Raw genomic sequence first — 17604 nt, 5'->3', positions numbered from 1 at the left:
GTCTCTCAACAAGAAATCACAACAGAAATAAGAGAGGGTCCGAATAAAGGGTACCGAGGTACACACAGCTCGACTTTCGTCCAATAATGGACTTACAAGCACTTCGAAATAGGCTTTTTCAAAATATCTGTCTGCTTTCTCGAAGAAATCACCTTATTATTTGTCCCTCGCCACCAGTAAAAAAAGAAAAAGAGGGGGGGAAAAAAAAGAAGAATCCGGAAAGAATAAGACCATCTGACCCACGAATTCAAAGTTGTCCGAGTACGGAATAATAATGGCGAGGTGCCATAGGAAAATTTATGTTGTTTGCAGTGTCGGTTTCCTGGTTCCATTGTCCGGCATTGTCCGAGTCCCTCCTCCCAAGGTGCGAACACCCTTCGATAATCTGCTCGCATTATTATGCTCTTTGTCGGCTGGTTCACTTGTCGAAGAAAGAGGGGACGTCTACCTGACCAAGGGTCACTTCGAAGCGCCTTGCCTCCCTGGCAAGGTGCGTTTCCACCCCTCGTGGACCATCCTGGACGATGTCACCTCGATTGTCAGAGTGCAACAAGGGTCACAACCTGTCTCCTCACGATCGAAACTCACCCTTCTCTGTCAACTTGATCCTGTACGTCGATCAGTGTTGAAGGTCAAGTAGCCTGGCCCTTTTTTTTTTGTGCGCTTGACCTTATGGGAGAGGAGACGACGAGTGTGGTGTGGACGGTCGATCATACAGATCCTCTGGATAATTATTTGCTTGTTTAGAAAGTGTGCACTGGATGGATGTTGCCTCTTGTTAAAGAGGAGAGTCGAGAAAGAGTCAGATGGAACCACTTTCCTCGAGGAATTTTCTCTGAGCGATTATCTGTTAGATCTGATAGTCAATAATCATGCTGCTGTTCATTATCTTGAAGTTTTGAACGGGTATAATAAAAGAAAGTTGTGAAGATATATCTCTTGTGATTTAAATAAATGGACTTGACATACCGCTTGATATTTCCGTTTTACTTGTCTTGATTCTTGAATTGATTCTTGAATTGTTTAACAGGCGTGAATGCTCGTGGTATTTTTAAACAATTTTGTATGGTAAAAATATTGTATAAATGTAGCCATGGAAATGTATATAAACGTTCAAAAATATGTGAAAATACTTGGATTATTGGAATGTTATTTTTATAATTGTAAAAACCTATTTATGTAGTTTTATTGTGTCAAAACTAACATGCTTTTAGCTCACATGTTTTTTTTATTTACAAATAGTGATCCAATAGTATCACAAATAGTATCCTCTTCTCATCTGATCCAATAGCATTCCATCTTTAAGAGCTAGATGGATCGATTTGAAATGAGTTATATAAGACAGTACTTAATAATTTTGGATTATGGATCATTAAAAATACTTTCATTTTTCCTACGAAGACCTAATTGTTGACGTCGAGCAGACACTTTAAAAGTCAGACGATTTTTCAGTAGCCAAATTTTCGTTCCAAGAATCAATTTCACGTCCAATTAAAAAACATTACATTAAGTCCATCCATTTTCGCGTGTCGATCTCTTCATTTTCTCCGTGTCGATCACCCGTTATAGTTCAATATTCCAGGAGAACGCGCACGTATGTAAACCACGTGGCGCGTACACACGCCGGTTAGACCCATTTATAAATAGGAGCGCCAAGTTCAGGGGAACAGGGTGGAGTCACGTTTTTAGATTTTCCACCGGTTATGACTCGAGTCGTCACAAGCTTGGAACGCAGCGAGACGGTTACTCGTTTGGGAAGTTGGACAACCCGAACATAGCCACTTGACAGCGTGTGATTAAATAGACGAGTGCAGAACTGTGCGAGACGTAATATAGATGAGACAAATTACGTCTGTGCGATTTGCCATTTATCACGATTCATAAGTCTTCGTGTTTTCGTATTTGTGATAATTTGTGCAGATTTGCATCCAATATCTTTAATGTGATTAAGATTTAACAACGATTAATTTTGATTAGGTTGATTAATTTTAGAAACAGAAGAATGATCAATGATTTGATCAATGGTGATTTCATAAATGTTTGTTGAAGTGTTTATTGAGACAGAGTGGATATCGTTTCTAGCATTAGGGGAAGTTGTTTTGGAAGATGGTTTGGAAATAACTTTATTGTTCTTCCACGCGTTATATCCATTCTATTCTCATAAATCTATTCTTATAAATATTGATTTAGAAACACGCTTTTGTAAGTTCTATTTAAGGGAGGTTTTGGAACATCGTAGAACATCAATGCACGCGAAAGATTCAATGTGATTATTGAATATCGAGATAGATATACGTTTCGGCTCTTCGTATCGAGTGGTTAATAAAGACAATTGTGTCTTGCTCTGGAAAATAATGGTTCTCTTTTTAAGCGTTTATTCTTAACAACGAGGATTATAAATATTCGCCATTATGGGTAGATACACGTAGACATATCAATCTTCTTTTCAATTAAATATAATTTAAGAATTATATATTTTATAATAAAGTAGATATGATTGAAATTGTTCGTTAATTTATAAATATATATATATATATATATATTTCCTTTTTTCTAAATTTTGTCATACGAATCTCCAGATTTTTTTCTTCTTCTTCTTTCTCTATTCTTCGAAAGTAGGCCATGTTAAAACACTTAAACGTATCCATTCAACGCATTAACAAAAACGTGTCTTAGCCGAACAATCGTCCATCCGCTTACGTAAATCTCACCTCTCGACTTCCTGTCCTTCGTCAAGCGGACACGGGAAAAGGAAATAACGATTCGAGACGCGGTTTTCGTTAACTAGCAGGATATTTGGTCGATCCACATCAATTCTAATATACGATGATTTTAAATATCGATCTATTAACTCCAGACGAGAGGACAATAAACATTCTTTCCTTTATCATTAAATATCATTATCGTTATCATAAACCGATATGCACAGTAGCATACTTTTCGCGCTCACATGAGATCCCAATTCGTTCCCAAAAGAAAAAACACGGCGACAGAGAAATCCTTCTCGACAATGGGACAACACGAGCGAAAGAAGGAGCGATTCGAAGTCATGTCCGGCCATTGAATCGGTCTATCCGGAAGTCGAATAAGAAGACGTGGAACCGGCTCTCGATGGTCGGCTCCTGTATCGACCAGTGGCGTGCCCGTTTTCGCGTGCCGCTTTCCAATTGGCCGGCCACGACAAAATTGCCCAGCAGGATGGTTTTTTTCTCGCGAAAAAATCAGGGCCTCTGTTCGAACCGGTAGAGTGGGATCGGGTTCGAGATAATTCATGGAGCGCCGTTGGGCTGGACCAATTGCGTGGCCGATCCGCGGGGGGGCTAGAGAGCGGACCAGGTGAGGAGGGAAAAAAAAGGAATCCGGGGGTCAGGTTTTTTTTTTTTTCAATCTTCAACTCGTCGTGATTGGAAGCCTGTTCTTGATACAGATGGGACGTAGACTGATTGCTCTTTGAGATATTCCAATGATCAGAGATCGTAGTTTCTCGATGATTCTTCTTCAATTTCATGATTTAATCGAATACAATTCTTCCACGATGTAACTCGTTGAGAATAATTTAAAGATTTTTAAAATAATGTAATCTCTTCGATTAATTTTATTATTCGCATTAAATTGTTCTAATATTCGTTAATAATAATATTTTTTTTATACGAAAATCTTGAGAAAGATTTAATATCATCTTTCTTAGGCCCATGAATATTCATAATTTTCACTTTGCCGGTCAAGAAATATGCTGAGTGCCTTTCCTTGTTCCAAACTTTACCTTTTATTTAAAATATGATGTATGATGTACTTCGTGTAACAGCAATGATTATTGTATCATAAGCTTGATTCATGATTGTCAGAATTCTTTATTTTATATTCAATTTAATAAAATCTTAACTTCCTCTATAACATAAATTCTTTGAATTTTTATCGAATACAGAATATAACTTCCGAATATAAGATCATTCCAAGCTTATGATGTATCCTCTTGATAATAATTATAATTACCATATATCTATTACATAATACCATATATCTATTACAAATTATAATTAAAACATTTTCCTATCGAATTAATGAAAATCAACCGTTACGACGCACAAATAAAAACTTACTGACTCTTATAATAAAAATTACATGCATTAGAATTCTCTCTGCGCAAGCTCAACTAAATCTATCGATCGCAAAAAACAATTTGACCAGGAATGATCTATACCACAGTTATCTCTCTCGCGGAGTTCTCCAATTCCAATGTTTCCACGTTAAACAATTACACCTTATACATACACACGCACGTATCACGAGTGTATCCTCTGTAAAATTTTCGGAAACTCCGGTTCGAATTCGGTTCGAAACAAGGCAAACGTGGTCCACGTACGTTTCCCTCGACCAAACCATATCCAAAACCATATCCATACTGCCAGGCTGCCTCGACTCGCCGGTTAATTCTCGCTCGAGAAAATTCGCCTCGCGCGATCGTTAATTATTTCGCGTGACATGCTTCGGCACTTGGCGCGTTCGCGCGTTGTCAAAAGTTTGCATTCGGATGTTTTGCGGCACGCCCGCCGAGTTTCACGGGAGGGACGTTTTGAATAATGTAACGACGAACCCACCGCGTGCACCCTCCTCTTTCCTTTCTTTGCCGCACAACTTTCTAATTAACCGGTGCTGCCCTCTGCAACGTCGAGAGAGAGAGAGAGGGAGGGAGAGGCCATCGTTGGAAACACATTCGAGACGAAGGAACGAGAAGCACGGCGCGAAAGAAAGGGACGATGGAAATCAGTCGCGATACCGGACAATACAAAAGGTTCTACCTCTACGCCAGTGTATCTCGTCGCGATCTCCTCGTTTCTCACCGTTTTATTTCCACCCGATGGTCCACACCGAAATTCCTCGTTACGAAAAGAGCTGACAATCGTACCACCCTCCTCCTCCTCCTCTCAACGTTTGCAACGTTCCCCATTTTTCCTAGGATAACGATTCTTTTTTCTATTTCTTTCCATTATCGTAAAAATATCGTACAAAAGGGTGGTAACGATCGCGAACGTTTGCACAAAGTTATTCCTTCTTGCCTATCGAGCTTTTCCCTTTGATATCCGAAAAGTACAGTGTAATTGCTCCACGGTCGAGGAAAACCAAAGTGGAAAAGCATCGTTTCTCGCAGTGGAGAAGGTGAAAAGTTAGTGAAAAGGCGTGAATATATTCACGGAGAGATCCCGTCAGGGGAAGAAGAGACAGAAGCTCGTATTCCTACGTGTCCGGTATATATGTCGAAGGAGTTTGCCAGCTGGGCCGCGTCTAACTGTACCCACATGATTTATTTTGACGAAAAAACGAGGAAAGGGGTTTTTCCATGAAAAGAAGGAGGGTACGACTGAAAAGGGTACAGGTCAGCTCCTCTAGGACCTGTTTGCCCGTTTCTCAATGGACAATGTCCTGCTGCACGCACGGACAAAGGACCCCCGAGATCCTCCCACGATACGCATGTGGAGCGACGATACAGAGAAGGATATAAACCCGAGTGGGAAACCGGGCCGGAGAACGAGATATATATATATATAAACACACACACACACGGTGTACCCATTCACAACCCGTGAGAACCAGATTTCATATTTCTCATAACCGGGTGGCCGACCGCGGAACACGGATAGAGAGCCAAGTTTTCTAGCCAGCTTTCTGCTCTCTGTCTTCTGTGAATTCTTGGGCCGTTTCCCAAACTGGCCAATCCGTTTTCACGATTCCATTCGAAATTGCTTCATCTCTGTCTCTCTCTCCACCTCTCACCACTGGCTGTCCTTGGTCGGTCCACCTTGCTTTCCGCGATTCATTCCGCATAGGCATGGGAAGAGTTAGAAGAGGCTTCCTCCTCCTCCTCCTCCTCCTCCTTCTCCTCCTGGTCGCGAAGGTATATCTGATCGTCGGTCAGAGGGAAAAGCGGTTCCGTGACACGTGAGAAACGCCGCGTTTCCGGAGGACTTGGTTCGAGCTTTCGAGCAGATCAAGTAGAGATTAGATAGCGTGGTTGGTGAGGACAATGCGGTTACGCTGATGGTAGGGAGAACGAGCGTGGGTGGACCGAGATCGAACGTTTCAAGAACGTTTCGCATTCTTTTTCGTCCGTCGGTTTTCAACTTGGGATATTTTTCTTGTATTATTGGTGTTTTTTGCAAAATTGAAACGTTTATTAGGAAATTTTCAACTGGTACAACTGGTGGTGAAATTAAATAAATTTTGTAAATAAGTTGGATATACTAATTATGATTATTCTATTTGATACGATCTCAAAGTTTCGTTTCAGCATTTTGTAACGGGGCAACACTGATTATTATCCGTTATTCGCAGAATAACTCCGTGATGAACATTCTATAGGTAAATTAAATTATATATTTGTCATATCAGGATAAATATAAGTGTGTTGCGAAATATTTTTTTTCATATATCGATTGATAGCTACAAATATAAGAATATTTATCCATCCATTGTCTCGCCCGTGTTCAAACCGGAATAAAAATAATTATAAGCCGTCAAAAAATAGATTTCCTTCGAATTTATATTTTTCATCATTCTAAGAAACACGAGCATCGTACCAAATTCCTCCCACTTCCTCTGCTCCGTAGACCCGTCGCTACACCTATGACCCCGATTCTATTCGAAAACAAGTGGCCGTTATGTTCTCTCCCGTTTCCATCCGATTTCGAGTGTCCCGAAGAAAAATCTTGAAAGGGAAAATGATCATCGGGGCGAGATATAGAGAAGAAAAGCTTTCTTCCATAAAAATAGGCGGGTCGAGGCCTCACAAAACGAGATTTCTTCGACGCGCATGATCAGCAAACGGGTCCGATTTTTTCTCCTTTTTTTTTCCTTTTTTTTCTTCATCATCTGGTCCACGCAGAGGAAAGGGTCTTGGATATAGGGAAGGGAAAAAAAAAACGATATAGCCGCGCCATTTTATCTCCTTTGTGGGGTAGTTTTCGACCCCTGGGCCAGGGTCCAGGGGTTAAAAACTCTTCACCGATGGAAGAAAGTCGAAAGGACGAAGGGGTTTCCTGGTGAGGTGAAAGGAAAAAGGGAGAGATAGAGCGACAGAGAGGGGAAAAGTGGGGATTTCGTATAAAAATTATCCCCTCCACCGAAGGACATGTTGGTAGGTCCTTTCTATTCTTTTGATATCCTGTCCTCGGGGCCCTTGGTAGGCCCTAGGCGCGGTCTGATACACCAGTCAGCATCCGAGCATGCGAGAAACTAGATCTTCCTCCACCTTGATCGCGATTCGTACGTTGGTTAATTAATTAATCGATGGGAGGAAGAAGGATCGGCTATGCGCCGCCGATTTGAGAATCGCGATCGTGTGCATATATGTGCTATCAGTTAAGTGGATGATGGTTCGCGAAGAGGTATTCCACACCGTGGAAAATGTCGCCATGGAGGGACGCGTAATGGCGCACAAAGGTAAACAACCATAACTGACGAGAAGAAATTATTTGGCTTCTTTTTAAAAAGAAACTTGTTCGAAGAATATCCATCGTGTCTTCAGACTTGTTTTGAATCGTTTAAAAATATTTTGATGGAGATTGTTTATTAAAGGGATTGAAAATGGTGATGAAAATTTAATTGTATAGATGGTTATTTTATTTTGAATAATTAAATAGAGTTCGTTGGAAGGGATTGAAGTATCTTCATCGAATAATTTAAAAGATGTACTTTTTTTAATAACTTCTATGGAGATCTTCTATAGAAGATTCTATAATTAGCAAGATTATTTCCGTAATTGCAAGAATTAAATATATATCTAAATCTACATATTTCTAAATGATTATATGGCATACTAAAATAACAACAAAAAGATCCTAAATCTTTCGATGATTTTTTGAATACTAATTAAATTCATTCTATAAACATATACATAAAAATTCTTACAATCAAAAAATAAATGATTAACTCAATTAACTGAATTTAAAAACTTGCCACTCGTTTATGCACCAACAACTCTACCAAAAAAGAAAAATTAATACACACCAATAAACGAATAAATAACCTCAACGAGTTACACCCCTCTCGATTCGCTTGCTAAACAACCGATATATACTCGATGCAAATCGAGATTTTCAAGACTAACCAACGTCGTCGAATCTCAAGAACGAGACGTTTCTTGCTCCACGATGTCGATTTCATCGAGACTTGCGGTTCCATTATCGATATCCAGCACAGATCTCGTGCGTGTCTCGATATTCGAGGAGACGTGTGCCAAAGATCCATCGGTTCCCTGATCCGCCTGTGTATCCCGCGTTTCCCGATGGATCCAACCGGCACACGTACGCGCGTCCGTTACCTCGGTCGTGGAAGGAAATTGCCGCGACCCAATACTAATGGATAATGGAATTATTGGTTACGGTCGGAGCTCGCCCTGGGGATGATCGTAATTCAATTGCTTCGATGTGTCCTGTGGACGTTTTGACAGCACGGATGTCCTAACAAGGAAACCGCCTCGGGATATCCTCGCGTGTACGCCCTCCACCTTCGTGTGTGTTGTGTCGCGTCGTTTGTATCGCATGGTGGGAAACGTGGTCGGAGAAAAGTCGATCGTGTTTCGAATCGTGTTCGTGTTCGTCGGTGATGAGGAATTGCGATCGAGAAAAAAATTAGAAAATAAAATGAAATTAGGGAAGATAGGCTGGGAGAAATGGGAGAGTATATATAAACCTGATAATTCGAATTTTTGAAATTCAATTTTTGGAATCGTATATTTGGCAGGAATACAAAAGTGGAATGAAATATGTGTTATACGGAATCGTATAATTTAGAAAAAAAGAACAATAGTAAAAGTAAATGAAAATTAAAATTAAAATCCAAGATTAAAGATTGAATTACAACGTATAAATCGCGAGGATGAAGATGAAAGTTTTAAATCGATCGTACGTATCAACGACTGAAAATCTAATTATCAAGGAACGAGAATTAAAGATTTGACTGGAACAAACAACTTCTTAGAGGAATAAGAGTTATTCGAACGGGACGATTCAGAATTTAATATCGGGGATCGTCGTGAGTAATCGACGCATAGACTCGATAGATTCCCTCGGAGCGTTTCATCTATCTCGAACGAAAGAAAATTAATGTGAAGGACTAATAAGCCCAGAACGTTTCCTGCAGCGATTCCCATACGCATCTGCCCCCCCCACTCGTGGATGGAAATTACGAAGTCACTCGCAATAAGGGAGCCACACGGTACAGTGATCGAGGCATTACGGATGTATGGGCCAATTTGTAAGCAATCCAACTTACATTCGCTGGGCAATATTGTGTTTTTATGTTATCTTTTCCCGGTTATTCGCAGCATCCTTGTGCACGATGATACTTCTATTCTCGTGGCCAGCACGCTTCCTTTTTCTTCCAGTGTTTACATCGGATCGGTAATCGGCAGGAATCAAAACGAGGAAATTTTCTTCATCCAGAGCATGGAATAACTTTTGAGATTTTGTTTTTGTTGTTGTTGTTGTTGTTTTTATGTATTAGATGCATTATTTGTTCGTATGGTTATTAGGAATTTTTGTTTCGTAAGAATTTCATTCTCTTCTGCAAGAAATTATTTACAAATGATTAACTATTAAATGGTATATTAAAAAAGGATGGAGGCCAATTTTAATAATGTTATTCTTCTGTTATTCTTCTATTTACTGTAATCTGTGATCAAGTATCTTCATAATATTTTATCTCTTCATGGTAATAAATAAAATATCGAAGAAAGATTAAGATCAACGTCATTCGTTGATCAAACAATCGCGATAATTTTATACGGAAGCATGTACAATATTACGAAAATTTCATCATAATCCTTATGATATGAGAGAGATGAAACGTAGAAAACAATATTTTAAATAAATTCTATGTAACGTGAAGATTTACTCGACCGAGATTCTTATTAAATGAAGCAAACAAAGTTAATTCAATATTTGCATTACTTTTATCGTTTATATTTATATTAGCGTTATTCATTTAAATGAATTCCACTAAGGATCAGCGAAACATTCGTATTTTTATCAAACAATTCGTTAAATCAATTTAAACTCTTCTTCTTTACAGAAAAAGAAACCACTTTCGACGTCCATCTATCTTCAAAGTTGATTCCACGTTATCAAATATCGATCCTCACATTCTCAAAAAAAAAAAAAAAAAACCTAAATATAGATGCATTACGTAACTTCGCATTCCTATAGAAATAATTTAATCGATCCATACAGAGATCCATAATCTTCCTTTTCACATTCATAGAGCGTCAAAAATCGTCAAAAATATTTTCTCCATACTTCTCTCATTCGATTAAGAAAAATGGCTATCAAAAAAAAAAAAAACCGCCATGAATTCTTGAAAAAAACCTATTAAACTTTCCCCATCTCGATTCTTGAAACCCCCACGAGAAACCCCCTTCGAGATCTCGCGCACAATTTCACTCGCTCGTGCAATTCCTCCCGGCACGTTCCACTCGCGAGACGCCTCTAAATGAATAAACAGCCGACGACAGAGTACGTCACTCTCGTACGTACGTATCTCTCGTTCAGACCGGTTTTGCGGACAGGTTACAAGCGCGTGCGCGCACGAGGAAGATCCACCAAAGAGAGTGGCGAAGCGGACACGTGTCGGGCAGAGGTCCTCCTTCGCGAGGTCCTCCTCGATGGTCCAAGGCAGAAACGCCAGAGGGGTTGGGTATTGCGCAGCCCTGTGTCTCTTCCTCGTAACCGGGGGTTACCCGTCGCCACCGAGTTTTTGGTCCAACATCTGCCCCCGAAAAAACAAAAGCCTATTGTCGTTAACGACCGGTCGCGCGTCTCTTGTTTCTAACCGAGCGCTTTTCAATCGTAGGCGAATAACGGACCCAGAGTCCATTCAGGCCCCGTTCTCCTTCTCTCTCTCTCTCTCTCTGTCTTCCTTGCTCTCCTGTCTCTTCTCCCGAGCCTTCTCTCCTCCTCGCCTTCCTCGTGGTGTTTCTTTCGAGAGTCTCCCTTGTCGTGCCTCTTGCTCTTTGAGTTTGTCCACCGTTGAAGGTTTGGGATCGAGATAATTGTTCCTATATAGAGTATCTTTGGATTAATTCTTCTGTTGCCTTCGAGAATTTTTTTCTTTTTTTTCTCTCTTTTTTTTCGTTGTTCTTGTAGCTTTTCTTTCGAAGCGATATTTCTTTTTCTGAATCCGGCGTATTTCTGTTTTTTGATACTTTTTTGAAATGGTCGTTGGAATTGAGATAATTTGTTCAAGTGTGTGGTGTGTCTTTTCCTGTAGTTTCCCTTCTTTTCTTTTTATTAAATATTATTCCTCGTTGAGGATTCTATATGTTGTTGCTTTTTTCAGCAAATGTCCATTGAAATGGACATCGAGATAATTTTAAATGTATATTATATATCTTTGAGTTAGACACGATTATGTCTTTAAAATCTGACAAACAAAGAACATTAGAAAAAGAATTCAAACGTATCATCAAATGTTTTCCAAGCAACCAACGCAACATGCTCACCCATGTTACGCTCATTTTACACACCGAGGTGATCAGTAGCGAGTTTGCGCGCTGGCCAGTGGTCAACCAGAGAGCTCCGCCCCGAAAGAATCGAACGGTGTCCGCGCACCTGAAAAAGAAAAGAAAAAAGAATCAGAAAAATATCGTAAAATATCCACTGGAAAACTCAATCAAACATTCTATCGAGAACAACAACATTTCCAATCTTCGTAATTCACGATGAAATGAAATAAACGGGAACGAAGAGGGAGGAAACGACAAGAAGAATATGGTCAGATCAAGATGGTTCGCAAGAACGTTTTCTTATTCTTACGGGCGGCTAGGCCATCCCTATGCGAATGGGTATGGATACTTGACTCCGTCGAGGGAGAGATCGATGCATGAAACTCCTGCCAATCTCTATGTTAATGGAGCGAGGCATAAGCAGAGGGCATAGGGAAGAGCCGCGAGGAATGCTGCCAGGAGGTCTGCTCGAGGACACTTAAAAGTGAATTGTTACGTCTGCGGCTGACCCCGGGACCTTAGCCCCTCGAACCACCGTGAATTATAAGACTCGAGAAGGAAATTAGATCTCTATATCAGCGGCTCGCGTTTTCTCCCCCTCCCCCTCCCCTTCCACGGGCTAACCAAATTTACCCCCAAACCCAAACGTGTTTGTCCCGCTTGGAAAATCGTGTGAACGCGATTTAATTATGAAACGTGGATCATATTTTCGCTTGGGGGATATAATTTATGGTTGTAATTAGAAGTGAAATATACACGTTAGAGGGAATTAGATTGTTTCGGAGAAATTTGGAAGGATGATTTTTTTGAATTTTAAACATTTGTAATATTTGCGTTTTTGATTGAATATTTTGAAGATAAATTGGAAATTATTATTGGTAGAATTTATTAATTTAGTTGCGCGAAAAGAACAGATTTTTTTATTAGGAATCGATGAATTCTTCCTTCGTGATTTTAATTCTAAAATCGAGTCAGAATTTCGTTTCACGCTTTAACAGAGGGGTTAAATTTCCTATTTTAAAGCAAATGTAGCGGAACAAACAAAGTTTTCATTCAAAAAAGTGGAAATTTAAAATGACACGATAAAATATTGCAAGATAGTGAAATTTCTTGGGTGGTCTAAAACACAGGGTTCGAGAGAAAGAAACTTCAAGTGTCCTTTTATCTAAAGTGTCTGCAGCTTTGGGCGAATTCTTAAGAGGGTTTTCTGTTTAGTTTCATGGGAACATGTGTGGGACTTTATGCGGGACGCGTAAAACTGGACACTTTTAGTGCAAAGAGACCCTAGGAGAAAATTTTTCTAAAATCAACCTATAATGCATTATTAAAATTTAAAAGTGAACTTTAAATTTCACTTTTTCACAACTGATACCTAATACTTCTACCGAATTCTATTAAAACAATTATAATATTAATCTCGATCATATATTATTATTAAAAACTTTTCCTAATCTATAATATTTTCCTTTACCCGATTATAAAAAATAATATATAATTCCTCTTATAACGTTGTAATATCAATATTATTTCCTATTTTCAATCACTATATACAAATATATCGACAATAACTAACCTACAAAGAATATTAATATATTCCTCTCTGAGACTCTCTGGAAGGAGTCTATTCCACGCACCAAAGTAAATGAATCTCAATCTCCATCATAAATTCATTTCTTCCATAAACTTCCATTCACCAAAGTGAATTATATGCACTGATCAAAATATTCTTCCATTCATTAAATCCCTCGCAACAAGCAGATTAAAGAGAAAATCGAATTGTCGAATTTTCCAGCGGAAACCTCGCAAGGCACCACATCCCCAGACACCGTCCAATGCGGGGCGTGCAGGGTGTCCTACCCCCTTGGCGAGATCGTTCGGTTCATCGAGCACAAGGTGAACCACTGTCGGATCACTCTTCAGGGTTGCCACAGTCCACCGGCAACCGCGGCTCCGGAAGACTCCGATCCGGAGGACGCGCTCGCCCTGAAGACCGTCGACCAAGACTCGAAGCTGAACTCGGTGCCCAGCATCTCGGCGCCCATTAACAAGAGGGGTGGTGGCAGATTGGAGAGCCCTCCGACGCCTCAGGGCTCCGGTCCGGATGCTGGAAGCCCGATCGAGCTGAAGGCAAGCGCGAGCTCGACGCCTAAGAGGCGGACGGAAGCCTCGAACGAAGACAAGGAGGATCTGCCGAAGAAACAGAAGACGGAGTCTGTCGACGCGGACACCAACACGGTCAATTCTGGTGAGTGCGTTATTTGATTATATAGTTGTTTGTGGCGCGTATTACGTGGCAAATTGGTAGCTGCAGAATCTGAGAATAAACGTAGATGAAGAGGAAGTTGGCAAGCGAGGAGTATAACGTGTGAATTCCCGATGTTCGATGTTCGAGATTTGCGAAAGTGATTTTTAATTAGGACAGTTGAAACTTGGTAATTGGAATAAAGCTCCGTAAATTGGATGAATCTCTCCTCATCGATTTTAATATCCTTTAATTGGAAAAATGTTAATTCTTGTGTAATGTTGTTGAATTTTGTTGAAAGTGAAGTAACTTTAAATCTATTACTGTTGTAATTTTTTCATATTAATATAATTTATACGTTCTAGATGTTTCAACAAATAATCCAATAATTCCATACTTTATATAATACATCCTGTTTATTTGTCTGAAATAACAAAGTTGCTTCATTCTCCATTTGGATCATCAAAATCTGAATTCTCTCCATCTTCTTTTCTTCTTTTATTTTTTGTATAATTGTGAAATAAATTCAATCCTAATAAAGTGAAGAAAGATATCGACAATTTTATTTATTGTTTAAATTGATGTTTAAATTTTTACATCTTCCATCATCTGCCTTTACAACTCGAAATTATCAGAAATGTTTTCTGGAATAAAAGTTAAGCTGGCATTGGCTCACGATATCGAGAGAATCTTGAACAACTCGCCAATGCACATGTTGCTAAAGATGCTTTGCGATGTTTTCGCATATCTCGCTTTGAGTTCTGCGTTGGGTCTACCGAGTCAAGGTAGCCTCTATAAATAAAACGCGAGTGTTCCGGCAACAAATGCTCCCCACAACTTTCGTACTCCATACAGCTTCCGAGACGGGATTTTCGACAGGAAAATAAGAGAGCGAATAACTTGGAGTTTCTCTTGTCCGTCTCATAGTACAATAAAACAAGAACATTGCTTATTTTTTGAGTAAAGACTAACGCTCAAATTTTTCAAAATATCATTACTTATTTTTATATCCACAAATATATCGATTCCATATATATATATATATAAATATGTCTTGAAAAATTTTATTTCTGGAATAAAATAATCCAGATGTCGAATTAAGAGACATTAATTTTTATATTTACATTCAATTTCCTCAAAATTTCTGAGTATCACTTTCCAGTTTTTTTAATTCTCAAAATCATCAAAACTATTTGTATCGATTTAAAAGGGAAAAAATCGAGTCGACAATTCATCGTTGAACATTGGAGCATGTCATCTGCGCGGTAAAAATTCTGGTTTCAGATTCGCCGATTCGAGAGGGGGTGAGAAAGAAAGAAAGGGAGTAGTTTTAAAGTACAGTTACAGGCTGCCATGTGATGTCGATCGTGGTTCAACGGGCACGGACAATACCGCGGTAGATTCGATTTTTGAATTTAAAGAGCCCGCTCGGGGATTGGGGTGAACCTGCCCCCATATCCTATCCCTCTCTCTCTCTCTCTCTCTCTTTTATCGAACGCCACATTGTCGAAAGGTTTAACGTGCGAATGTCCACGCTGGTTTTTCGATGTTTGGTCCACGATGAAAAGTCGTAATTAATTTTATTTTCATAACTTTCGATCGATCTGATTCCAATATTCGAGTGCTCGTGAGGAAAGTGTGTTAAGTGTGAAGGCAGGGGATACTTTTTCAAAGGGATGTTTTGCAGACAGATGGAACTTGTATGGTTGGTTGAATGATTAGGAATGAAATTTTGGTGTGCTTATATATTTTTCCTTCTTTTGGAATAATTAATTCAGGGCGATTATAGCTTTGCAATTTAATTAATTCGATGACGATGATACGATAAATGGATGATTTTTAATCTCCGTTATTTTCACATCCACTCGTGAATACGAATCGACACCAAGTTTACTCCGATTAACTTCAAACTTGGCTACGACCTCTAACGAAATTCATGCGACCCGACGCCCCTGATGAATTGAAAGCACAGCCTTTGAGATTCTTAACTCGGTGCTTACTTGTGCAAATTACCACGGCCGACTGTTTTGCATCGTGGAAGGAAAGAGAGAGAGAGAGAGAGGATGGAACAGAGGAATCGGTATTCAATAAGAATCGTTTCCTCCTTTCTTCTTCTTACAATTAACGTGTTTTCGCTTTTGCTAATATTATCACGCTCTCTCGAAATGATCGTTTCTTAGGAAACTTTTCATCAATTGTGTCTCGTTTAAAAACGATAATTATAGAAGGCTGAAAAAGATTTTGGATCTATTAGAATGATTATTAACGAAAGAGAACGTCGATCCTTTTTTTATATACATTTTTAGATATTTCTACATTCATTTTTCTTCCTTAATTTTTAATTTAATATGAAATATATGATTATGAACCTAATTAATCAAATTGATCATTTTGAATAACTCTGATTATCACGTGTTAGATATAATAGATATCATTCAATGTACAAATAATTGTCAAATAATTTTAAAATCCGATTCAACTATCCTCACACTCGATTTTTACATCACATCCACTTAAATATTCGTCTCATAAATAAAATCATTTCACAAATCATTTAATATAAACGCAATGGAATTCAAAACGAATTTTCAACAACTCGAATTAATTCGTTCCTCCACTTCATCCTCCCCGCTCAAAGATTTTTCACACTCGAAGGGTCGTCGATCCTCCATCGCGAGCAAACCACAGCGAGTGCCGGTTGATTAATGCAAACGATCATAATTACGTAACAGCTTGTTGATCCGGCGCGAGTTCACCGTTGTGTCTCTTTAAAATTTCATCACGGTCCGTGAAACTCGGCCGAGCCCCCTTTCTCCCTTCTAGGTAGCACGAAAGAGAGTTAACCCCATCCTGGCCAACCGAGAGAAAATCCGCTGGTGCTCGTCGTCCCTCGATTCCACCACGTCCACGTCGAGGCTTGTTCTCCGGATAAGCCCCCTTTCGTCGCCTTTTTTGTCCACTTTTTTGTTATCGACCGGCCACGTTCAAAATCCCAATTAGAATCGTCCTATTGTTTGGCCACGTGGTCCGCACGAGCCATCGCTGCACGAGCACGCACGCGAGCATATAGTACGTGTGATGAATCCCTGGGACACATGCACGCGAACTTTGGATGTGCGCGCTTCCTGTATGCACGTATCATGTACGAGTATGGTTTCATTGTCTGTCTGTGTCCTCAGGTAAGGTAGATATGTAGATCGCAGAGACGATCGATATGCGTCGAAGCGGAAGTGGAATCCTCTTGATTATCTGTTTTTCATCCGGCTTTTTAGCGGCGTATCCTCTTGAGCATCTGCGCCTTTCGGAATCAGATCTCTTGGATTGGAATAAGCGGGTGAGACGTTGGGTATTTTTTGCAATGGAAAGACTTCCTTTTGTTTCCCTCTTGTGCGAAAAAATTTTAAGGTTTTTATAGGATGAGTAATTAATACTTCTACGTAAATAAGAAAGATTTGATGATATTAAATCTTCAAGATTTTGGAATAATTTGTCTTACTTTCTTTAGGGTTACATTAAACTCAAAATGTTTTTAGCCAAGAAATTTTCCTGTTCAGGATTCAATTCGATTGTACTGTAAGAAAAAGCCTTTATCATTTTGTCGAAACTAGTATAAATATTTTCACAATGTATATAAATTCTTTTCTTCTTCATCCATAAAGCAACCCTTAAATCAATAATGAAAAAAATTCTCTTCACGGGGCTGTCTCCGGGGTAACAAGAACACGAAAAGATGAGAGTGACGTTACGGGGAGAAGCGTGGAAGATGGCACGGGGATGAAGAGGAGGAATCGAGACAAGCGGCGATAATCCGTCGAAATTGACACCGGTGTTCCCGGTGAGATGCAGATTTGATCTATCTGTCACG

The 17604-nt window shown here is 39.5% G+C and overlaps 1 protein-coding gene across 1 annotated transcript in view; it reads left to right on the top strand.

Moving 5' to 3' along the window:
* LOC122710884 (B-cell lymphoma/leukemia 11B) overlaps window positions 1-17604 on the top strand; it is a 41682-nt gene that overhangs the window by 11064 nt on the left and 13014 nt on the right. Inside the window, exon 2 of the mRNA XM_043929093.1 lies at window positions 13290-13742. Coding sequence (XP_043785028.1) covers window positions 13290-13742 — 453 coding nt within the window. The remainder of the gene's footprint in view (window positions 1-13289; window positions 13743-17604) is intronic.

The sequence above is a fragment of the Apis laboriosa genome, unplaced genomic scaffold (genome assembly GCF_014066325.1).
Source record: "Apis laboriosa isolate Shangri-la unplaced genomic scaffold, ASM1406632v1 scaffold15_cov152, whole genome shotgun sequence".
Classification (NCBI taxonomy): domain Eukaryota; kingdom Metazoa; phylum Arthropoda; class Insecta; order Hymenoptera; family Apidae; genus Apis; species Apis laboriosa.
The sequence above is the reverse complement of the archived record's forward strand: the minus strand, read 5'-3'. Positions and strand labels throughout refer to the sequence as shown.